General features: G+C 26.2%; 2 protein-coding genes across 3 annotated transcripts in view; one reads left to right on the forward strand and one right to left on the reverse strand.

Annotated features, from left to right (window-relative positions):
• Positions 1–403: 403 nt before the first annotated feature.
• Positions 404–5,980, forward strand: LOC114120221 (uncharacterized). Its single transcript, XM_050203346.1, has 10 exons — positions 404–422; positions 989–1,223; positions 1,308–1,456; positions 2,315–2,514; positions 2,946–3,249; positions 3,331–3,494; positions 4,377–4,568; positions 4,650–4,838; positions 4,902–5,116; positions 5,185–5,980. Exons 1-10 carry the CDS (start codon positions 404–406, stop codon positions 5,807–5,809), a joined length of 2,292 nt encoding a protein of 763 aa, XP_050059303.1. The 3' UTR covers positions 5,810–5,980.
• Positions 5,981–7,557: 1,577 nt separating this feature from the next.
• LOC114120246 (PDZ domain-containing protein 2-like) overlaps positions 7,558–26,455 on the reverse strand; it is a 70,045-nt gene continuing 51,147 nt past the window's right edge. Inside the window, exons 1-6 of one of the 2 annotated variants that reach the window (XM_027982102.2) lie at positions 23,179–23,342; positions 9,713–9,881; positions 8,602–9,640; positions 8,002–8,540; positions 7,814–7,943; positions 7,558–7,728 (exon numbers count right to left, since the gene is read on the reverse strand). In XM_027982102.2, the coding sequence (XP_027837903.2) occupies positions 7,680–7,728; positions 7,814–7,943; positions 8,002–8,540; positions 8,602–9,640; positions 9,713–9,866 (1,911 nt within the window). In that variant the 5' untranslated portion in view covers positions 9,867–9,881; positions 23,179–23,342 and the 3' untranslated portion in view covers positions 7,558–7,679. Of the gene's footprint in view, positions 7,729–7,813; positions 7,944–8,001; positions 8,541–8,601; positions 9,641–9,712; positions 9,882–23,178; positions 23,343–26,455 lie in introns of those variants that run through there. The other variant, XM_050197335.1, reaches the window with a different exon arrangement.

Genomic DNA, 26,455 nt, shown 5'->3' on the forward strand with positions numbered 1-26,455 from the left:
AGTATTTTTAAATTCTAAACTGACTGATTTATGTATTGATTTTACTTTACACTAATGTGTATGTTTTTTTTTGTGTGCATATCATCCTTTTGCCAAAAGGCTTTTGAAACAGTAATAATACTTCAATCTTCATCTTCGAATATATTTTATGATATCAAATTGTATCTAGCTGATACTTTGGTGGGTGCTAAAAATTCTCTGTACCTATTCATCTTTTTAATTGAGATTAAATTTTCAATTCTTTTACACCAGTATATATTTTTTTTTATGAATTTTTACATACAAAATGATTAGCAAATTGTTGATTTTATTTATTGTCCAAATTCTAAGTATTGCTTTGCTTAGAATCTAAAAGCCTAAAAATGTAATACAAGTTCACATTACTCATAAGTTATTTTCTTTAATGACTAAAGAATATCAGAGTGAATTAACACAATTATTATTTATTATACAGTTATGTGAAGTTCAACATTTGACAAAGTTCTTTAAAATTATTTAATTTATTTATTAATAATGGACAGTTCTCAACTTAATGAAATATTTATATCTATTGACTATATTAGCGTTGCTGCTTAGTGCTAATTAGTATATACAGTATTAACTATTAAACACGTTTATCTCTATACATAATATGTTGCTGGCTTACTGAGGAGGAATTTTTTTACAATTTATTATTAATCAAATTAATAGCAAAATGTCGATATCAGTTTGAAGACTATGGCCTCAGTTCATCGCATAAGAGGAATTCAAATTTACAGACGGTGGCGTGATGGGTTTACTTATAAATTGTATACAGGTTACATTATGTAGGTATACCTATTTGTTGACTGTTGTCTAGTACTTAACTTATAATGGTTACTATTGATATCTAGGTATTAATGGTATACACATACGACCTAGGTAGCTACTTTTCTATAACAAGTAGTAACTTGACATTATTGATTAAACAACAGTTTTACTTTTACACAGTAGTACCGACATTGAACAGACGTACAGTACTACTACTGTATAGACACGTTCTATATACCTACGCATTCACTGCAATCTGCAATAATAGTCATAATTCATAAATTATTATATAATTTAGATTTAAAATTTATTCATAAACATTGTACACGAGTTCTAGTAAATATGATTAGTAATTCAATTTCCAAATCTTTAGACGTTTTAGACAGATCATCTTCAACAACTGTTGGGAATTATTCTTTAAATGACCCGAGCGAGTAAGATATTATTTTGTTTGCGTTGACATACGACATAAATTATTAAAATCACTAAATATATTAGTTTATCCTTCGTAATTATAGAGGTACCGAGTTAAATAAACAGACAAAATTCATCAATACATTAGATGTTGCACATCTAAAAGATTTAAAAATGTATTTTTTTTATTACGACGACAAAGAACATCCATTAAATAAGGACGAATTTTTAGCAGCAATATGTTCAGTAATTGGTAAGTATAGCCGTATAGGCAAGGCAAGGATATAATTAGAATGTAATTAGAAAATAGCTAGAAGTAAGGCAAACTCATAAAAATTGAGATTTCAATGAGTTGGGCTAGGTACCTAACCTATACACTATACACTATCGGACCATACATGTGTCATGTATAATAAGAATACAAATTGCTTATGAAAATTTGTATCAAATTATTAATAAAACTATGATAAATTATTGTATAGTAAATGATTTTTTACGGTAGGCAAAAATCTAAGATATATTTTGAATTTTGATATCGCTGCGGTCAAAAGGCAAAATTATTTGCGGAAGATTGAAAAGAAAATCATCATTTTATTTTTTACTTCACTATAACTTTATGAAGAAAGAAAATAATTTTATTGCCTATTTTCTGTTTATTTGACTCAGCTGATTTTCTTGCGAAAATTACTCAGACATATTAATAGCTAGGGTATAATTGGAAGTTCAAGATCAAAATATCAGCCAAGTTGGTAGGTCCGGTTTAAAAATCTAATAATACTCAATTACCTAGTATAATACAAAAATAATTAGAACAACATCTTCCGAAAGTTGTGATGTGACGAATGATGTTCATTATTTAAACCATTGGTCTAATTTCACCTATTCATGTATTATACTATTATGATTTTAATTATCGAAACTTGTACATAGTGTGCCGCTGTGGCGGTACTTTAATCACAAAAATCAAATAATGGTTAATTGATAGTTTGGTAGGTACCTATGTCTTGTATTTAACTATTATTAATTTATACCTAAACATATTTTGATTAGGTACATATTGTCGATTATAAATCATCAATTATTTAGTCTTAATTTTTAAACATACCTATAGGTAATAATTTATATGTAAAGGAGGCTGATGATTTTTTCGAACAAGTGTGTGTTGAAGATTTTAATACAAAAGAAGATGTTATACACTGGAAACAACTTTTGAATGAAATTCGATATAGTACATATTTTTTTCGAGATGTCTGGGACGCATTACCTTTTGACCAAAATAGCATAACTATGCATTTAATGTCACATTGTAAAGTAAGTATATATATTAAAATATTTTAAATCAAATTATATTAAAAATATTTGAAATTTTTATACAAAATGTTTAATAAGTTGTTCATTTTGAAATTAAATAATATCGAACATTTATAGTTGCAATATTTTTTATAAGCTTTTAAAATTAGAAATTTGACAAAATTCGTAAAAATCACTAAAATAACTAATTATTTTGAAGATGGAAATTCATAGAAATGTTTTATTTATATACCTATAAGATTTAAAAATACAAAGTCCTTTATAAGTTCTACAATCTTTATGTATTTATAAAAAATATTGTCTGGAAAGTTAAATGATTTTCCATGACCGTTTAAAGCTTAAAATTTTACATTGGGTTTCACCCATAAATATCTATATTCTCCTCAAAATATTTTTGTTTTTTGAACTATAACATAATATATTTTCCACAGCATGAGTCCATAGTCAAAGTGATTAGCATAGAAACAGAAGAATTCTTTTGTTACACTGTTTTTTCTCGACTAGGCCAAGTGGGCATCTACGACGGTCATTTAAACTTACTAAGGGAATATGTAATACAATTGTCTCAATGCCCCGATGATTTAGTACGAGCAACTCGTCGACGGCGTAATATTTGGATTAATGACGCAATATACTTACCAGATGCACAGTTTATAACAATTGCTGCATCAGACGGCTCTATCCATTTTGTGGACACCGTTTGTTTAGTTCATGTGCCAACTTTTTGTATTACTGGTAAATAATCAACACGATTTTATTGCAGTAAACCTTGTAAATTGTAATAATTATTAATTTACAATTAACGATTCAATATAGGTTTAAAAACAACGCCGACTTGTTTAGAATACTGTCCTGGTAGTTCTTCACTTTTATTTATTGGTGATGATAATGGCAGTATTGCTCGAATGGAATTTCTTCAACCAAAACGATCGTTATTTAAACGAGATCCAACAAATAAAGTCGATACATACTTGTGGAAAGTAAGTACAAAGTAAATATAATTTATAATAGTCCACAGTATTAAAATAATTGATATTTAGTAGGAGGGAAAATTGATGATTTATTTTGTTATATGGTATAGTTTGGTCTAATAAAAATTGTAAATGTAATTGAAAGCTCAAACAAAAAATTTATGAATACCTATATATATTTTATATTTTATATTTATTACAAATATTTCTAAGTAAGTTTGTTAGAAAAGTATAACTGTTTTTATTTATTTATTCATTTTATTCATTAATTGTACCTACTGTGTAGACCAGAATTAAAATTTTACTATGTTTATAATTTTCGTAATAATATATAAATTCCCGAGGGTTGAGACATATAGGTACTTAAATAAATTATAATAGCAAAATCTATTAATCTATGTTGATACAATTATTTCAATAATTATCAACGATTTTTTAAAATATTTTTTTTTTATGACTTCACATTATAATTCGTTAAAAACAAAAATCTTCTAAAAAATTATATTTTTTACTATTTGTATTGTTATAATTTATTAATGACAACATTCAATTTTAATTTTTTATTCGAAAGCAGAAATTTCTTGAAGTATTTCGTGTTATAAATTTATTCCACTTATAACCAGTTTTTTATGATTTATATATTTTAAGTGTTTAAAGTTTTTTATGAGTGGAGTGGAATGGAGTGGTGACACTGCGGTATCCCGCAAATGTTGGTCTACTATTTGAACTATTGTTTCATACTTCAAACAGTTGAATTTGAGGAAATCAAATAATGAGTTTCTTGTGTTAAATATATTTTCTAGTTTATTATTATGTACCTATAGCTAGGTTATAATAATTGTTTAATTTATTTAAAATTGTATTATCTATTATAATTATTATGTCTCATAGGATTTAGAATATCAACAACAATGGGTTAAAATATACACATGTGGAATTCCAATTCATCCAGATAGTATTAAACATATTATTTATTGTCAATCTGATGAAGCTACAATAAGTTGTTGTCAAGACCACAAACAATCTCTAGTCATCAAACATATAAGAGATGAATGGAATCCATATGTATTTCACATTCGACATGTAATCGTAGTTTCAAATAAATTAGTGTATTTATACTTGAAAATTTGAATTATACAATGTGTATCGAAAATGTTATAATAGGGTGTTCGATGTTTTCATTACAATTCAACACTAAAATTATTAGTGACTGGATGTTCACATAAAGTTTATATTTGGAATCCGGTAGTAACAAAAATGTATCTTGCTAAATTAGAAGGGCATAAAAATTCAGTTGTAGATGTTAGAATTTTTGAACATTTCAATCTTGTGATAAGCATTTCAAAGGACGAAGTAATACAATAAATAGAATATGTATTCAAATTTATGTTAAAATACATTTTTATTATGTAATAGGTACTCAAAGTATGGAGTTTAAATACCTATGCCTGTTTACAAACAATACAATTTGATTTTCCAGTCTATAATGTACTTGGAAAATCTGTTGAATTTAGTATTCGAACATTTTATCCAGGACCAATCATTAAGCAACCACCAGAAGAACAAGCGTCATTAAAATCCATTGATGCAAGTAATATAACTAGTGCACAAACAAGTGTTTATATGCCAAAGTTTGTAATTTTAAATACATATGAATAATAAATACATTAAATTTTAAAACTTAAATTTAATGTTTTAGGGAAAACTGGGAATCTGAGGTATTGATAATTGTTTGCTCTAACTATTTATCAACAATAAAACAAAATTTAAAGGATTATTCCCAAAATCATTCTCCCCTTCCTCCGCCAATAGAAGATAAAAAACCAGCGCTTCCATCAGAATGGAGTTTTAGCGAAACCGATCAGATTATCATCGACGAAATTGATAGTACATTTATAGAACCACCAAAAATAGATAATAGCAAAATAAAAAATTTGCTAATTAATTCAAGACCTCCATTAGACCATGAAGCTTTTAACCTGGATACACATAAAAAACCGATACATACTAAAATGAAGAAGCATGTAGATGAAATGGTGAAAAATGGAACACCTTATTTAGCAATGCATTTATGTCCCGTATACAAATTAGAACTATCTAAAAATTTAGTGTTGAGCGATGCTACAAAATCTAGGTTCCCGTTTTTAGACAAAATGGATGATATATTTTGTGATGGGATTGCATATGACGAAAAAGTTAAGTCACCCACGAAAGAACAAAATAAAAAAAAACAGATTAACATAAAACATTTGATGGAAATTATAAGTACAATAAAATTAGATGAAGATGATGATATTGAAAAAACTATAAACGAATTTATTTAATAATGTTTATTCCTCACCATAAAAATAATTTAAACCATTATATAATTGTAAAATCTAAACATTTTTTTAAATGCTATAAAAATGTTAACATTTTTATAAAAACTTTTATGATTTATTAATGAATATTAGTATCTTACTATGTACAATATGATTTTTTCGATTACCGGTAATTTTCCCGAATCAAAATTCCTAAATGAGTTTTTTTTCGAATGGTAATTTATCCAAAAACCCGAAACACGTAAACATTTTTCCCAAACTTCTTTTACCCGAATCGATATTAAAATTGATAAGTTATAATTAATATAAAATATAAAATGGCTTAATAAAATTAATAATAACATAATAAATTATGTACCTACTACCTAGTGTACAGTGGTGGGTTTAGGATTTTGTTTTTTTTTTGGGGGGGGGGGGGAATATTTTTTTACATTAGTACATATTTTTATAAAAACATTTATATTAGTGTAATGATATTTTAATATATTACATCTTATGGCCCATGGGGGGGGGGGCAGGCTCCTCTGGCCCCCTCCTTAAATCCGCCACTGCTAGTGTAATAATTAAATATTAAAATGGAATTGGTCGCTGTAAAAACGGAAAAGTGTAATAATGGCAAGATACTTTTTCGTAAATCCTATCTTTATCGCACGGTTTAAATGAATATTGATAGAATAGAATGTATAGCAATAGTTGTATTCTAGTTAGGTATAGGTATAAAATATAATATAATATATTAAGAAAAACGCCACTGTAGCTTCGTAATTATAATATTTTTAAAACAAAATTCGGGTTCATTCGGGAATTTTGATTTGGGAAAAACGCGAGTATCGATTTTTATATTTATATTTTAAACATTGTTTTGAAATTGTTATGATTAAATCATTAGTCAATATCAAAAACCGTATGTTAAATAAAATTAAATATTTATAAAAATTCCTTTTAGATTTTAGTTTTTGATTTAAATACATTTTATGACTTTCATTATACCATATTTATTGTGCTTTTTCAGGGTATGTAGAGCATATTATTCTTTTCTTTTTTCAGCACCCAATTAGATTTTGGTTGCTTTATAGCAGGGGTGGCCAAACCGCGTCTTGAGAGCCGCATACGGCTGGCCACATAAACTTTTGCGGCTTGCATCTTATCGTAACATTTTTACAAAAAAGTTTTTTAATATGAATTTATGTATTATATAATACATAAGTATTATAATATGACCTTTTTTTTTACATTTTGGCTCTTCTATATTTATTAATACATTTGGTGGCTCGCGTCGCTCGCGAGTCTCTTCTCGCTGGCCACCCCTGCTTTATAATGTGAATCAATTCAAAATTGGTGGACTATATTTTCTGTATTTTTGATTTAATTTATATATCATTGAAGTAAAACCTTAATAATGAATAATAATTTATTAATTATAACTTGTATAAAAAAAGTAGGAAGTATAATACAATGAATTGCTTTGCTATGACGTGGTACCTGCACTTTGTATAAATTATACCAACACATTTGTAAGGAGTAGATATTAATTATTTACAAGTTGATTTTTGTAAGGGTTTTTGCAAGGATTAATTTTATCTGTAATCAATGAAATTTATAACTTCCAAAAACTAACTTAAAATTGATTACAAGCTGAGCTCTATAGGTCTACAGCTTATAATTTCTCCAATGTATGAAAATAAAATAACGTGTGTATTGTGTCCACTGCTACCTCACCCGGTTTTTTCTCTAAAAAAAGATACTAAAAATTGTTTTACATTAACCTTTATTATTAATTAATAATACATATAAGTTATCATTAATTTTAAGAAAGTTTATTTTTGTTTTTCATATCACAGAATGTAATTTCAATAAATAATAATTAATCTATTCAACGGACAACTTTGTCTAATTCATCGCAAGATTTAGATTTATTGTTCCTGAAAAATAAAAATAAAAAATTACACAACCCACTTAATTAATAGATATTATAACATAAAATCAGATAAATATTCTATAATTTACCTTTTGATGAGATCTCTTCGTCCGACTTGAATAACAATCTGACCACATTTAACTTCTTTGAATAACGCAATAGCTTGAGAATGTTTAAAACCTTCCATACTTTTGCCATTTACGCTGATAATTTCATCACCTGTTACATTTAAATAGTCATATAATATACCGAAAAGATTTATTTAGTTTTAATATACCTTCTTTTAAGAGCTGTGATTCCGCTGCTTGACCAGTAGGAAAAATTGTTTTAACAAATATTCCCATGCTACCTTTAGGAGAGTCAATCCCACCAACGATACTGAATCCTAAAGACTTATATCCTGGTCCTTTGTGAAAAACTACCGTTGTTAGAGATATTGATAATGATCTAGGTCTTGGCAATCGAGGTATTTGAGTATGTTTGGGTCGAGTTTGATCTAAATGCACCGAGAATTTTCGCATTCCAGTCATCTTAGGTTTTTCCTCCAACTTAATTTCTGGTAAAGATGATTGTCTAGAATAAAGGGGCTCGTGTACTTCTTCTGACTTCATTGGGTTTTTAGGAACAGTAGGGGGTTTTTGAATCAATAAAATTTGTTCTGTATTAGAGGTTGGTGGGCATTTAGATCTAGAAACAACAAATTCTACGCTATACTTTGACGACCGCAGTATCGATTCCACATCTTGCCGCCTCAAGCCCTTTACTCTAGTACCATTAATTTTTATTATTTCATCTTGAATACATAATTTACCATCCCTGAAAAATCGAAACAATACATTACTTTTTTAAAAGACAATATTAAAGTATTATATCTTACCTAGCTGCTGGACCGGATAAAGCCGTAATATATAATGTACGAGTTCTAGATGAAGATTCTCGACACTCCACGTTAACTCCAACATCTTCACCAAGACGTTTGCTAAACCGTATGGTTTTTATTTCGGTATGTCGATCACTTGGACCTGCACAGCTACTTTTTTTCATTAAAAACCTTTGATAAAGACTCATATTTTGTTCCGGTTTTTTACATTCGTTGCACATTAATGATAAGACCTCTACATTTGATCCAACTTGAAGTTCTTTAACATCACCTCTTCGTAATCCCATTCGAATATTTTTTCTAGAAAATTCGTCATTATCAACTGAAGATTGAGATTTAATAGATCCTCTAGGTGAATCTCCACCATTTCTAGTAGAATCACTCTCGTAACCACTTTCATCAGCTTTTATTACCACACGATTTTTTTCGTCAATTTTATTTATCATAAACGTTTCACCAAAGCTTGTATGTCTTCTTCTTCGGTTTTTAATATAAGAATTTTGATTTAATCGATTGGTAGCTTGATTGAACACGTTAAGTAAGTCTTCATAACTAAGATTTTTAAGGTCATCAATACTCTTCTGTAATCCTAATATATTTTTATTAGAAATAAGATACTCTAAAATACACTGTTCTTCAAGAGGATTCTCATCAATGTTGACAGATAATGTCGTTCTTTTAATAGACATCATTTTGGGAGGAATTATTTTTATTTTTGAAGGATTTTCCATAGCGTATAAATCTTCAAGACCTTTTTGACATTTTTCTTTTAGCCAATCTTGATCATTTTCTTCTAAAGTCCTTGGTTCTTCAATACTTCTAATACTTTCTATTCTTGATAAACGTTTATTTTGATTATTATGTAATTTATCAATATAATTTTGATGAAATTCAATATTTTGATTATTTATATCTTTTGTAGATATAGGTGACCATTGTCTTCTACGATTAGGGGAAACTTGAAGTATTTCTGAAGAATCACTTCTTTTTAACTGATCCCATTTTCTTCCAACTTTCTTACCCCAGGTTGCTAAACCTAACATAAAATACATAATATATAATTAAATTATAAATAATTATTATTAAACAAATGTTTTAAAAAACTAACTTTTTTTGTGAGGTTTTGGTGAACCATTATCAGGAGTGGTACATCCTTTTGGAGTTGTATACCCGGGAGATACATCTCTGTGGTCCTGTTCAATAGGTGACAAACTAACGAGTTGAGGACTAGGATCAGAACAACGCCTTTTGAAAAGTCGCATGGTTGTTTATGTTAGCTGAAAATTATATTGTGCATCATTAAATATATATATTAAATATAATACATAAAAAAATCTAACATGATTATTTTGTGAACATTTCAAAATAATAACATATAAAGTGAAATACAATTATAATACGAGTACTCGTAAATATATTAAGTTCATTAACATTCGAGAAAATGAGATTTAAACCTGTTTTATATTGCTGTATTGAAATATTTTATATTCTTAGTTTATTACCAAGAGAAATTTCATAGGAAAATGTATAGAATTTCCGTACGGTTTAAAATGGAATGCGTTTATTTAATAATTGTATTAATAGGTACATTTCTTCTACTTTCTATAACTAAGTTCGAACCTAAAGCATTTATGATCAATGATCATATTGTATTGGTCCATAATTTGATAAGTATACCAATCAATAGTAAGTTAATAACTATTGTTGTATGAGTTAAATACTTAAATTATTATTTAAAATTTTAAACTTAAAATATAATTTGAGAACATTATTTTAGTTTTGGACTTAATATTAAAATAATAATAATAACAAATTCTGTTAATATAATCTATAATATTTTTTATTTATTCGTGTATATTATTCTAATTGTGTTTTCGTCTATTTTTCCGTAGTTCAATTTCCATAATATAATTTGTTAGTGAGGTTAAAATAAGTACTACGAAATGTACTGTTTTGATGATATAGGTCTAACATTTAATATGTAAATACTGATTACTTATATACTCCATGAATTAAATGTTTAATGTGAGTTATAGTTTTTCTAATAAATAAATTAAATCTTTCTTATAACCTAGTTAGGTTATATGACTGTATAAGTATCCTTGTTTCATAAAACTAATTGATATAATTTTAGTACTTGAACACTATTTTTTTTTAACACAAAGAATAAAATATACATGTTGCTATTTTAAAATAGGAAAACTGTATAATTAATTACTACATATTTCTAAATCTTCAACATTAAATTGAAAATTGTCAATTATCTATTACATATTTACATCTATACAAAAATATAGGTAGGAAGTTATAAATAAGTGTCAACTACTATCTAGATCTAGAACTATACAGTAGGTATTCATTAGGTTAAACACTGACGTGTTCACAGGGGGTGAAGGGTATATGCACCTGCACACCCTGCGATTTCAGGTGGTGCCCATCGAGCGATTGTAAACTCTCCCGGGTCTACTCCAATATCACCTGACGGAAACATGTAAACTCTCCTGAGTCTTCAGCCTACTACTCATTTAATTTAATAAAAATCATAAATTAAATCTAATATACATTTAAGTTTCATTTAAAAATAATCAATAATGTAATAAGAATAATATAAATTAATACTTTTAGCTGCAATAAGCTATAATATTATAGTCAAAACTGAAAATACAATAAAAAATAAAAATTCATAAAATAAATATTATGTACAAAATATACGTATGATAAAATACAAATGTTTAAATTTAATTTTTTTGATAATAGGAACAGATTTAAAATAGACTTATGGTATCTATTTTTTTGTCTTTATAATTTAATATTTTTTGAGTCATGGTTTTTCTTTATTTTTTGTAAGACTGTTTTTACTTGTTTTTTTTTTTTAATTTATTGCATTTGAATTTTGAACAATTTTGATCCATAACGTTGACCCGGGAAAGTTTACCTAACCGGGGCGCCCCATCACAATATTACAGGCTCAATCGAATATATATATAAGTGTCACTCTGTCACCTGTCGGCTGTCATAGCCATATAGAAAAAGAATAAAATTAATTAAACTTGTAGTTATATTAATTATAACTAGTATCGTGTTTCGCAGTCACTGACCACCGTCCTTAATCGGGAAGTGATAATTGACGACTAACGATTAAATGACAAAGTTGTTGGATACCTATACCCAAAGAATATCTATAATCTTCATTAATTGATAGGTGATAGTAGCAAAGTGGTTGTATGAGGTTAAAATATATTATATACTATGTTCACATTAACTAATTATCAATTAAGCATCTTACAGACAATTATATTTATTTACATTATTTTAAAATTAAAATACCTATATAATCAGATCGATTTAATTAATTCTTGAGAACAGTCAAGTTTTAAATATTTTAAAATTCTAAGCGCGTCATAATATATTAATAAATTTAAATTATATTCGTAATATAGATTCTAGCTACACCTAAATCTTAAGTCACAACACAAGATTTGAAAAGGTTAAGTATAATTTACATTTGACTTTCAATTATTTACTTTGAATATCAGAGTAAAACCACAAATAAAATGTAACATGATTATCACCTAAAATATTTCTATGTGTGCGTATGTGTGTGTAAAACGTAGTACCTACCTAGTTAGAAATAATTTTAATACAACAAAAGTACAAAGTATGCACCTTTAATTCGGTGTACCTAATATACATATAGGTATATTTTAATATTTATATTTATTTATCAAACATTATTTTTAATACATAATGTACCTATACACTTACTTAATATTTATGTTATAATAATTGAATAACAGTAATAATACTAATAGTCTGTTAATTAATAAAAACTGCTTAGTTATTTAGAAATAATGAAAATTGAGTTATATAAAGATCGATAAGATCACATTTTTTTATGTCTACTTCAATGCATTTACCTATACTTTACAGCCACATTATAGGTAAATGTATATTGGTAAACGTTGTTTATATACGTCAGTTTGAAAGTTTGCCAAATGTATATTTTTGTAAACCACTGTCTGCGCTGAATCAAGTATAACATTTTGTTCATGCATTTTTACACATAATTGGCACCATAGCAGGTATGTTAGGCTACAGTAACTCGGTCGTGAATATACCATTTGATTTTCATGGTAAAATCATTAAAAAATTATAACGTAGTATAAGGTATATATTTATTAGTGTGCCTACACGCTCTGTATACTTCTCATAATTTTAATTTAACTATAGTGCATTAAATGGAAATGATGCGATAGTAGGTACCTTTAACATTCGTATACCGAATATTACTATATGCTACGTTTAATATGACCATCGGGAGGAAAACGAATCCAAAATAATAAAATAAACTTGCATAATATACACTCGTCAACATTAAAACCAATGACCTGGCAACATTTTCATCGCATCATTATTATATTATTATATATCGTAAATCGTCATTATTGTTAATACAATCATTGCTTACATTACGATGTTTATCGAATGTTGAGAAAATCTACAAACATCTATGATGAAACGTCGAATCGTTACAAGTTTATAACGCATAAGTATTATTTGTAACACGCGAGTTAATGTGGTATGTCGTTGTACTTGACCGCCCACTGAAAAGAACTGAAAGAAGTCGTTTTATATAATACAAATCGATTCGTAGGTACACCTTATGTACGCACAGGTGACCGGATAGGGGGCGACAAAAAAAAAAAATAACAAACCTACAGGTTATAGACAACGCAGACAAACAACTAACAAGCCATTTCGTTACTAATGTCAGCGGTACTTCCGTTATGTTGAACATCTATTAGAATATTAGACATAAAGATATAGTATAAAAATATACCTTTATAACAGTTAGGGTAATATCATAGTTACAGAAATACATACCTATTATTATTTTATTATTATAGTAGAATAGCTAAACCTAACCTAAATGTGTTATTTATTTTGAATGGTTAAAAATTATATACTTTATGGTAATACATATGTACTGATGATGTATTATACATGTTATAAACAGCGATTATAGCCTATAGCATTTGCTTTTGATAGGTTTTCGTAAAATTTAAAATGTAAATATACTCAATAATGTGTTGAGCACTCGATCGTTAATATTATCGTCATATTAATAATTTTATTTTTAAGATAATTTATATTCATAATAGGTATCATTTTAATAAAAATTCAAGTATCTCGATGCTATATAAATATATGTAAATATATTTTTTTTAACTTCATTTTAAAATACACAACCTGTAAACGTGTAAAGGTATTTTTACATAGCATGTAATGTGATTCAAGGTATATATTATACATATTTTGTACATGAAAGATTTGATGAAGATATAAATATATTTATTTTTTAATATAATATATTAATAATATACATATACGCAACATAGATCGAAAATGTATATGGCTAACCCCAAATACAATCAGTGAAAAATCGATTGCGGGATTATCTTTATAACTTAAATTAATTAATTAATTATTTAATACATAATACCTATAGGTGAATAAAAATCAGTTGAATTTTAATCCTATACATAAATTCGTATAGATTAATATATACCTATTATGCATTACTATAACTTTATTATACAAAAAATATTTTGCTTATAATGTTATGAACAACTGTAATTAATTTTTAATAAAATGCGTTTAGAATAATGTTGAATGGACACGGCCGGTTAACAGCGTATGTTCTTTGCTTGGGAATAAACACCGAGCACCACACCTATATGTAGTATTATAGGTACCTACAGTGCCGTTTGACCAGAACAAGTACTGTTATAAGAGGTAAACTTAGAAAACTACTACAACCGGTTTTAGTTATAATATCATTATAAAAAGGCTTTATACGTGACCCGCGGGAGAAGCCCATTCAGCAGAATAATTCCGCACATTTCAATATTTACATAATATTATAGCGATATCTCTGTAGTAAAATATTTTATTTAAAATACAAATAAACCAATCGAAGCGCACAAGAACAGTTAATTATCAGAATTTATTTGTCGGAGTTATGGATTTTTATTTCTGAATATTAATTACTTATATGTTGTAGTTATATTATGCTACTGAACTGCAGTTGATCTTAATAATCTGATATTTACTTAATCCTTCAGCTTATTCATCACGTTTTACGTACGAGATAGGTATTAATTAATTGCGGATATTTGTACCATCCGTCGTGATCACTATTCGCGACCAATATTATTGTAACCTGCAGACGCCTACTATTTAGTATTTATTATTCAAAGTCATTCAAATTATTTTTAAATTGTTTTTCATTATTACAAACTATGTATCTTGAAACACCATAGTCATGGTATATTAATTTCATGCTAATTATTAAAAAAAATGTATTATTATAATATATACTTATAAGTTATAATATATTTATTATATAATAGAAAACAAAAATCATCATTTAAGAAAACAACCGAACAACTTATTCTACTTAAACTGTATAATTATTATTTAAAAAAGTAAAAACCTAAAAAATAATAAAATAACTTTTCAGATGTTATTGATTGTAATTAAAATGATATATATATGTACCATATTAAATATTTATATCACTAATTAATCTCTACATGTTTATGACCTTGGCACAAAGTTTCACAGTTAACGCGGGGTATATAATATAATATAATAATCTAAGTCCATTTCAGAACTAATATACAATATTACTGTATAAGATTTACACATAGGCATCTTACCAAAAAATAACGTTGGGCAACCTATCTACAAGATGTAAATGAAAATTGGGCTACCTACCATTAGTGAATGTCTCCATTCTCTATTATAAAACTAAGTTTATAAAACCATAATGGGGTATATCGTATATAGGATGTATAACGAAGCGAAACATTATTATATAGGTACCTAAGTGTATAGACGTATAGTTGAAACTTGACGTGAACTTTAAGAACTGTATTATTGTTAATAGCTCGATTTTAAGTATAATATAATTTAATAATACTAGAGAACTTACTCTTCTGTTTATTAGTCAACTTTATTAGGTATATAGTACCTATACTATTAGTTTATCAATTTATCATACTGACATAGAATATTGTATAATGCCCCTGCAGCCACAAACCTTACATTTTGTTCCTAAAAACAGTCGATCACTAATGATTTTAGTCAATCCTTGCCCCTTGGTAATTTATTTAAAATTTGATTAAACATTTCATGATGTATTTTATCAATACTATATCAAATATTTACTGTAAATCTACATAGAAATAAACTCAAATACCTATGTATAGCTATACTTTAGTCAAATATTTTGTTACAATAAAAAATTAATTATTTTGGGATACCTACTCAACATATTAAAGTAAAATATATAAATTATTAATCATTATAAATCATAATATTATATGGATTTAGTATACTTTAATAAATATTATACAAAAAATGCAATAGCTCTGTTCAAATTTTGTTAGTATAGAATATAGATAGTTCCATATTATTGTTTTAAAATAAAAAATAAAAATTATGCTAATAGACAGGTTTATTACAAGTTGAATTTGTGAGGTGAGTGCAAATGCAAAGGTATATTTAGAGCCATTTTCCAAACATAATTACAAAAGTATAAAATATATACTATTGTAAAGGTAATCAGGAACTAACATCATTATTCCTGGCCAATTATTTTACCTGAGGAAGTGAATATCTCACGAATACCTACTTTATACATAATACATGACATATTATAATATTATGGCCTATATTTTTTGTTTTTTGTAGGTATTTAAAACTATATTATATAGTATATACGATGTCTTCTTGTTCTGGTAACCTACCTACAACTACGTGTGAAAAGTGTTCAAGTTTTTACCTATTATTCTCTCTTCTCTCACCGTCCAGGTTTAACTATATCTTTTAGATTATATATTTTTATTATACTATATATGCAAATATATTTAATAACTATAACTGGACTATTGTATCGTTTTTTATATATTTTAATTATATATTATTAACTTATCTTCATTTTTAAAACAGTTATTTATTGTGATTCAATTAATTTAGTATGGATATGATAGATCAGCTCTATCTATAATAATAGTTATTATCTAGGTACTTAAAACAATTTTGGACTTATTTCAAACTGACAATTTGTACAAGGTATAAGATACCTATTTAGAAAAATGAAATAGTTTCGGATAAAAATGCCTTACTTAAGTTTGTTTTATATAATAAATACAATTAAATAAATAATGATTATGTGAACCTTTGGTAGAAGTTCGAGAATGACAATTTATTGAATCACGATAATCTTGTGATAACAACATTTACCGTCATACCGGAAAATGACAATATCTGTTGTATTGTTGTTCCAACAAGCATTATGATGGAAAATAAGAACTGTATGGCGTAAAATGTTTATGTAGGCGTAAGCTCTCTTGAATGTTAGTTTTTGGGTAATGTTTATGATAATATATATTTTAAAGTTTATATAGTTTCAAAAAAATTCTCGTGACTCACAAAAAGTTGACTCAGGACTAACTGCAGTGAGTCACAAACCACATTTTGAGAAATGTTTGGTTAAAACACATACAAATTTACAATTATACAATTATTATTTATAGTGTCTAATTTTCGGTACCTACATCGAATTATCGTTTATTGCAATAGCATATGTTTTGGAACGACATAAGGAATACCTGCTCCTAAGATTAATGGTGAAAAATTGTATTCTTTAAAAACGTTCTGTTTGAATTGTTTGTAAGTGTACAAAATAAATGTACAATAGTCATATAATAGCTAGTATTATTATGTCTTCAAGATTGCAAATGACTATCCAACATACGGTTTACGTTCGTTTAACCTTTAAGGAACATGACACCTATCTAATGCACAGATGACGGTAGTGGTAAACATAAGTTTAGTAAAAATACGATAAATGTTAATAAAATTTCTATAGAACCTATAAAGAACCAAATTAGAAAAAAACTCAATTTTAAAGATTTTAATATTTTATTTATCGGTATAATATGGATAATCGTTTGAACACTTAGATGCCAATGTATTTAACCATATAATAATATTTAATAGTTTATATATTAAATAACATAAAACCTATTACACTATTATATAGTAATAAGTAATAACTTATAATCATATATTTATAAATATAAATAATAATATAATAGTATAATTATTGTTATAATCAGTGCTCGATTTGGGGGGGGGGGGCGCAGGGGGACGGAGTACCCCAACTAATTTATCAGAAATTTAAGCGTACCTCTACTTATATTTATAAGGAGTATGTACAGAATGCTGGCACGCTGCATTATTCTGCAATTTTATCAAAATGCACGAGATAACATCATAATTTTGACAATTTGTTTATTGATAATAATTTATGGAACTATTTAAATAAGTAGTTAATGGATTGTTTTTATTTAGTTACTTTTAAGTTTGTTGTTACATGTAATAAAGGTATACTATAAAACACAATATAATATTTATAGTAATTTTTTTTTGTAATTGATAATTTATAAATATTTTTTATATGTTTAAATAGGGAGAATTATAGGCTCAGTTATTTTTAAAGTGATGGGGACGCTCTTTTTTTAAAAGTTTACAGAGTCCCCCTACTTTAATTTTGCCAAGTCGAACACTGGTTATAATCCATAACAATATCCCAAATAACATACTTTCATAGTTGGTGAGGTGAATATAATAATATATAAATATAACGGTATATATTTGCATTGACGTAATATTTATTTAAGTAGTTTATTAAACAGTCACTATTATACACTCCTTATTGACTGTTATACCTGTGTAAAAATATTTATTATAGGTAGAGCAAAGTAAAAATAATGTTATACGATTATTACTTATTTTGTACAATCAATGCATTTGTTTGATTATTAATTTGGTGTTACATATAGGTCATAAATCAAAATATTATAATTACCTAAATATATTTTATATTATTAGTACATTTGTAAGTTATTACTTTCTTCATAGTTTTATTATTTTTAAAATAAATTATTTCTAATTTTAATGTACCTCTAATTATTTAATCGTATCAAGCAGACAATTGTAACGACAGTTATTAAGCAGAAAATATGAAAAGCATTTAAAATTCAAGTAATGGAACTGTGGAACGAAAAGTAGTAGAATATTGGCCTTGAGCAAACCACTATTTTTATATAAGTAGTCAATTATTAGTTCAGACAGTTCAGTGTTAAATATATTAATTAGTAAGTAATTATATCAACAATTTCTAAAAAAATATGGTTTTCTATTGAAAAAGTGAAAATCTAAATATCACAGTTATAAAATATAGCAAGTATTATTTTTAACAACTACATTTTAAAGTTCTTCAAGTTATAAATAAAAAACGAAAATTGAACAAAAAAAAAATATTGATATTTAATATTGATTGTTTTTCTTGTCAAAACTGCCAGACTACCTTTTAAAATATTATAACACTATTTATATGTAGATATAGTCATGATTTTTCATACCAAAATACTAAATAACGTACAGTAATTTTTCGAAATCAAATATTTTGAATAATGTTATTATTCATTCATATAGTTGTTTTACTAGGTTAGTTGCCAACTAAAATAATAATTTTTAGTTATTTATTTAATGCGTAATATAATCTTTGTAAATATGATGATTCGTTTATTTATAATCGGTGTGCAGAATATATAGCTATACATTTTTGATTTAAGATGTATATTAGTGTACATAATTTATTATTATAATAATTTTAAAACATTTAAAATCTAGGTGAAAAAAATAATTTAAACTATTTTGTGGCGACTTATTGGACATATTATAGTTCTTATTCTTCATTATATGACTTTAAAATATATCCACAGTATACCTACAAGAAACTTGAATATTAAATTTGTATTGCTATAAAAAATAAGTGTGTACTTCATAGACACATTAGTATTTGTTACTTATGTTTTCTTTTGTCTTACGTTAAAGGACCAGTAAAAAAGCTTTGATTTGCAACTTTGAAAATGATATTTAATAGAAAATTTTATCTAATTAGTACTTTGATAATCAAAAATAAAAATCCTAGCTATTTTTAAAATAATCCTTATTGCAAACTTTATTAGTAATTAATTTACAAAAACACATATTATACAAAATATATATTTAAAAAAAATATTATTACTATAAAAAAGTTATTCATAAAGTTTACATAAAATTTATTATTGTACAAATTATTTACAAAGGGTTGTTTTCATATCGTTTCACCGAACATTAAATCGTTTGATGTATGAGACCCCCAACCATTCCTCTTGCAACCTCCTTTCAAGCAAAGGAGAAGCTTCAGTGACCCGAATTTAATAATTATCTTGTTTTATAATACACCATCATAAGCATTTTATTTTTATTCCGGATATAGATTCTAGTTTGTGGGTCTATAAAGTGTTCATTTTGATTTACAGTTTTATGGATGAATCCACTTCAGTTTAGATTTTAATATGCTTTCCATAAAATATATATAATACTGGACCCTATAGTTCTACTTCTCTGATAATTATGGGAAAAAGTGTTATTGTATCATTTTTTAATAATACATTATCGTCTTTCTAAATTATTATCGTGCCGCCAATGTAAACCATACCAGTGGCCCTTGTATTCGTGAATCATCTTCAATATCTCTGTTGCTTATGTTTGGATTTGGTATCTATATAGTATAATATATTCTAGGCAATTCCTAGACAAATTATTCGTATGATGATATTATTTTATATCGAGAGTGAATGTTATTTATGTATAAATAATAAATAATAATGGCACACGTCAGACAATTTCTAAGAAGTTTGCGTTGAGTACTTATATAGATGAAACATCAAAACATAATTATTTATTGTAGGTGTTGTTGTGTTGATATAATATTTTTTATTTATCTCATTTTATAAAATCTGATACCTTGGCAATTACCCAAATGCTTGTTTACTCATTAAGTTTTTCTTAAAACGCTTCATTAATTCAATAAGTACCCATAACCCATATATTGGTATTGTATTACATTTAGTCAGTATATTACAATAATTAATAGTTAGGTACCTATATCATCGTACTGAGTACTAATTATTATTATATGTGTTAATATTTCACTCACCTAATATAAGCGTTCTACATCCACACCCATTTATATACAAAAATGATAAAATAAGCCTACAGGCCTATATATATAGACAGTGGGATTGTTGTTTGCCTTGAATATATTTCAGCAATATTCCAGATTTTATTATAGCCATATTAATTAAACTGTTACCCATAATATACAACTTATTTTTTTAAATACAATTGTATAGGTACGTTTAAATTAAAATATTATTTACTAATTTATTGATTGGAAACCAATTATTATAAATGGAACTTTGTTTACTATACTATAATATCATATTTTGTTATTCAAATTTTAAGTGATCTTTAAAAAATATTTAACATATTTTTTTGATATGCATTAACTATACAGATAGAAAATATATGGGCGTATGCGGGTATAATTAGTCTTGCAAATTGCGTTACAATTTTTGTTTCAGCTAACTGTTTTTTGAATATATTTCATAATAAAATTAAATATTTCTAACATTCAGTTTTTTGAAAGATGTAGTCAAGTACAGATGCTATAGAACTATTTGTTAAATATTTTTAAATAATTTAGGTAAAACAGAAATATATCTTTAGTTATCTGTATTATAAATGTATAGTTGATTAACATAATTAAGAAAATATAAATATAATAAAATATCCAACTCTTTTATGGCTAAACACAATAATATATATTTAAACATAAAAGTTAATACGAGTACATTTCATTTTTATAGAATGATTGTATACATATGTACAAGATACGGAAGATATATTGATGGACATTATAGTATTATACATTTATATTATATAATTATAATAACAATAATAATATCGGACTGCCTGAATATAATTCAAAGAAAATAATAGAAACCTTGATGATTCGGTACGGACCATTGGTTTTATTGTAAATACCTGGCTCACATCTCTCTATGACTTTGATGTGTGACAGTAATAAAACCGTAGACCTCAGCATAATATAATATTATAATATATGAGTATAAGGTACTAGGTAATATATATTGTGATAGAACCACGGTTCACGAAAAGTACTAGCTGATTTTATATAATATAGGCAGACAGTTCAACAACTATTAAATTGTAATGTAATACCTATTGGAGAAGGGTCAATGTGGATGAATAAAATAGTTAATAGGTCATGATTAGGTCATCGATCATCGTAGCCAACTGGTTACTTGCTTAGTTACTATATGATGAATATATTATGATCAAATACCTAAGCGTTTATTTTTGGGCAAATGTGTTGTTTCTAAACGAAAGAAATACACCTATATATAACGAATTTTCCAACATAAATAACAAAATTTAAACAGTTTTATAACTTTACTGATAATTGATAGGTACTATATCTACGCATAGTCTGAACGTTACAGTATTTTCTAAGTGCTCACTCAGAAATTTACAAATGAAGGGTAGAAAATTAAATACACCGTCTACGAATACTCACAAATTAATAAAATTATTTTATGAAAAAAAAATCAATAATCATTTTAATGAGGTAGGTACTTAAAGATTTTTCTGACTAATAAAAAAACACACTTCTCACCCCAAACAGAATTTAAAAGAATTCATACGTTAAAGTTATAAATATAATATGTATACGTCACATTTTTAAAAGGGTACTTGGTACAATTCAAGTACTGTTTTTGATGCAGGTTTTAAATATATATCTATACCTCACTAAGGTAACTTTAATATATTATTACTATCATCCAACGAGTAGCTTATGATTAATGTGTAGGTACCTACTAAATACTGATGCAAGCTCGGTATCTATGTCATACTTGCATACTCATATAAATAATAAATGAAAAAACAGGGTGAGAATGTTACAACTTACAAGATATGCTCGCATGTTAGTTGACTCGTCTCGCTCACTTTGCAATTTACATCATTATGATAATATACAATTTTCGCGTTCAAAACAATTCTTAGCGCAGAGATTTGTTAAAACTGCTTGTTTGGAATTTTTATACAACATTCTTTTACAATTTTTACATCTATAAAATTTTATTTTATTTTTTAAATTATTTAAAATACCATTTAGACAATTATCTAAAATGCCTATAATGTACCTATTAGGATTTTAGATTACTATGTGAAAATGTTTGAAGCACTTCTGATTTCCTTCTATACAGAAAAATATTTATAGAATAAAAATTAAAAGATACAACATACGAATTTCGAGAAAATTCAAACTACCTACTTATTATTACGACCAATAATGTATTATATAATTTGATTTTAACAATATCAAAATTAATGTCAAAAAATATCTTGCAACTTATTTGCTCACTTAACCAATACATGAAATATAATATACATATGTAATTATATAGATATCTTAAATAGTGAAAACTTAATTAAATTTAAGAGGAAAATATAAAACAGGTTTAGCTACATCATGAAAATGCAATTAAAATCAAATTTTTTTTAAATAACAAAAAATTGACTTACTGTATTATTCCATGTAATGACAAACGTTTTGAAATGTAAATGAAAAAATAAATAGAAAAATACTACGCAAGCCGCAATTATTATATATTATACTGCAATAAACACCCAACAATAACAGACGTGCGCGCACGACTGAACAGAACAGACTAACACTAAATACTTAGTAGAAAATGGTATACACTCAGTACTCAAGTCCCGCAGACGCAGTAAACAGCTGCAGGCGGCCTGTCGTTAGTACAACAGTAAAAATATACCTTGCATAGCCAACAGCCATTCCATAGACTGGTTTTTAACACTTTCGCGGCATCCTCAGCCTGAGGGTTTTTTTTGTGTATGTAATAATCACAGAAAATAAAAGTCAATACGTTTAATCGTTTATATAATTATAATGATCATTTAGTTGAATACATCCACAATCTTGGAGTATTCATGAATCTATTATCTTATATCTAAGACATACCTATCATCTAAGGTAACAAGTCTGTATTAGTCAATGTCTATCTATATTCGAGTTCCATAGAAATTAATACATAATAACATCACAGAATAATCAGAAAGGAATTTTTTTTATTTAAAAAAAGAACCAAAAAGAACAGAAATTTGTAAAATTATAGGTTGCTTGTTGGAAAATTCAACGATTTAAATTAAAACATTAGCTTATTGCGTCATTTAGTCAATTTTGGTTTCAGAGCCATGATTAAGATGTCAAAATGACAAAAAATTCGGTGTATTCAAATTTGGTATGAAAACACCTGTCGCTAATTTAAAAAAATAGAAGTTGTATTGTGCATGCGCATACTGAAGAACTAGAAATTTGAAAATCATAAAAAAATTTATACTGCTATATTCTCTATCTGATATCTCCTTTCAAAAACTCCATATCAATCCAAGGAACGGAAATATTTTGTGTTACTATTATAAGAAAACACACTATACCTATCTATTAAATATGTATTTTTGATTGTACCTATTTGAAACAATAAAAAGTACTTTTATAAATGTATAAATAATAAAATATATTTAACTAAATTTAAAACAATTAAAACAAATTAATTTAAAATAAATATAATAGCTTTTCTAATAAAAATTTTCTAAACAAAATGTAGTTATTAATATATATAAAAAGAAAATGTATTTATATTAGACACAAAAATGGTATATTTTGTAAAATAAATAATAATGTATTTTATGACTCTTTTGTTATTGTTAAACACATATTTATAAGTGTTTGCTCATATTAATTATCCATTTTTTAAAATTTTTTTGCAAAAACCATACACTAGTTTGAATATTTAACAATTTAACAATTGCTAGTGAATTCATTCGATCTCTTGAGTTATTCAATGAACATATAAATATTTGGATGCTGAGTTCATATCAAACTTTTAAAATTGAAAAATGTATCAGGAGAAAATGACCTATACTACACCGAAAATAAATGTGAGTAAGTTGTTCGAGATTATAAGTGGATATGGGGGTGAATTTATTTTTACAAGACTTAAGTTGTTTGACCCAATGACCCCCAAAATCGCAATACCAATTACCTCTCTACTTTCATCACCAATCACACCAATTATAACGTATATATTTCACATACTTTTTAAAGGATAATAATTGTGATCACTTAAATATAATTGCATAAGGATAAATGATGATTATAGTAAAGATATTACATAAGTTGAAAATATATTTATGACAAATTATTAATGATGTTATAAAATATAAAATATGTATATATTATAAATACATAGTACAGTTTTAAATTCAGTGTTGGAAAAGTATTTTAAAAATAACGCATTCTCGTTTCTGTAAAATTTATTTTTACTACTTAAGCGGTTGTGAATATTTTTTTGTAAACTTTTCAACCAAAAATATTAATAAAAAGCTAACCATAAGCCAATTTTCAGAATCACGGATATATAGATATTAATAATAATAATTTATAAATGTATAATAATATGAAATTTGTCTATGTACTTAGTAATATTGTATATATGTAGTAACATTGTAGTATATTATATTATTAGTAATTTATTAGTAACTGATTAAGTGATTATATGAATATTAAATAATTTCTAGACAATTTTGGGTATCATTAGAAATAAATACGTGTTTCATTTATTTTTTCATAATATGAGAATTATAAATTTGTGTTCACGTTTTTAATAATTTCATAAATAAGAATTATTTCCCGTTCCTCGTTTCTATAGGTAGGTACTTGAAAAAGAACGCGTTTCTTCCCAAAACCGATTATAGTAAATTAAATTCTTTGAAAAAAATAAGTTGTTGTTTAGTTAAGTGAATTCTAACCTTTTTAATTAAGCAGAACATCAATTTTATAAAAGATACTTTGAGATTGACTAACTTAGTATAGGTATCTATACAAACGAAAAAATATAAATACATAAACACAAATCGACAACAATAATATGCATTATACCTATTAGTAATTAGAAAAACATACCGTACAATAGAAATTAATATATAAATATAAAAACAAGGGGCCATAGTTAAAATAACTCAATGCGATTTTCAACATTATGTATCTCTCACGAAACTACGAAAGCGTTAATAGTTAAATAGCAGGATCAAAACTGGATAATTTCTAATCACTCTTAACATTAAATTTATATTTCAAAATAAACAAATAAATTGAGAAGTATTTTTCACATAGATAAGTTGTTGAAAATCCTATTAAGTGTGCAATTTTGTCAATTTCTGGATATTCTTGCCAAGACGGTAAGACTTAACCAGAATGGAATTTTAATATTGGTACCAATCGGCATGAATGAAAAACTTGCGACTTTGGGTTAGGTGCTGCTGGTATAGATAATTAATAAAATTATTGTTTACATCAGATTGATCAGATTGTCAATTAACAATTTAGTTTCTTTTAAAATAACCATTAACCAACACTTATATTAATTATATTACCATATTAGTTGTATAAATTTAAGTGTATTTTTTCTAATTAGATTAGTTTGAGTAATTAGTTAATAGTTTAAGATTCAGCAAATTAAAAAACATTGATAAGGGATCGTGCAACACTAAGTATTTTTTAAGGGTCCTGGGGTCGGAAAATGGAGGATCGTAGTCCGAATCCGAACCGCGAAAGGCAAAACTCTGGACCTCGTCAATATATTGTACTCGATAATGTTATTTACTCTAATAATCTAATGCATAATAAAGTATATATTATCATATTATAGTGTTATCATTATAAATATAAAATGATTTCATTGCATTTTTTAAACTCAGATTATAGGTAGTTGTATCA

The sequence above is a fragment of the Aphis gossypii genome, chromosome 1 (genome assembly GCF_020184175.1).
Source record: "Aphis gossypii isolate Hap1 chromosome 1, ASM2018417v2, whole genome shotgun sequence".
NCBI classification, from domain to species: Eukaryota; Metazoa; Arthropoda; class Insecta; order Hemiptera; family Aphididae; genus Aphis; species Aphis gossypii.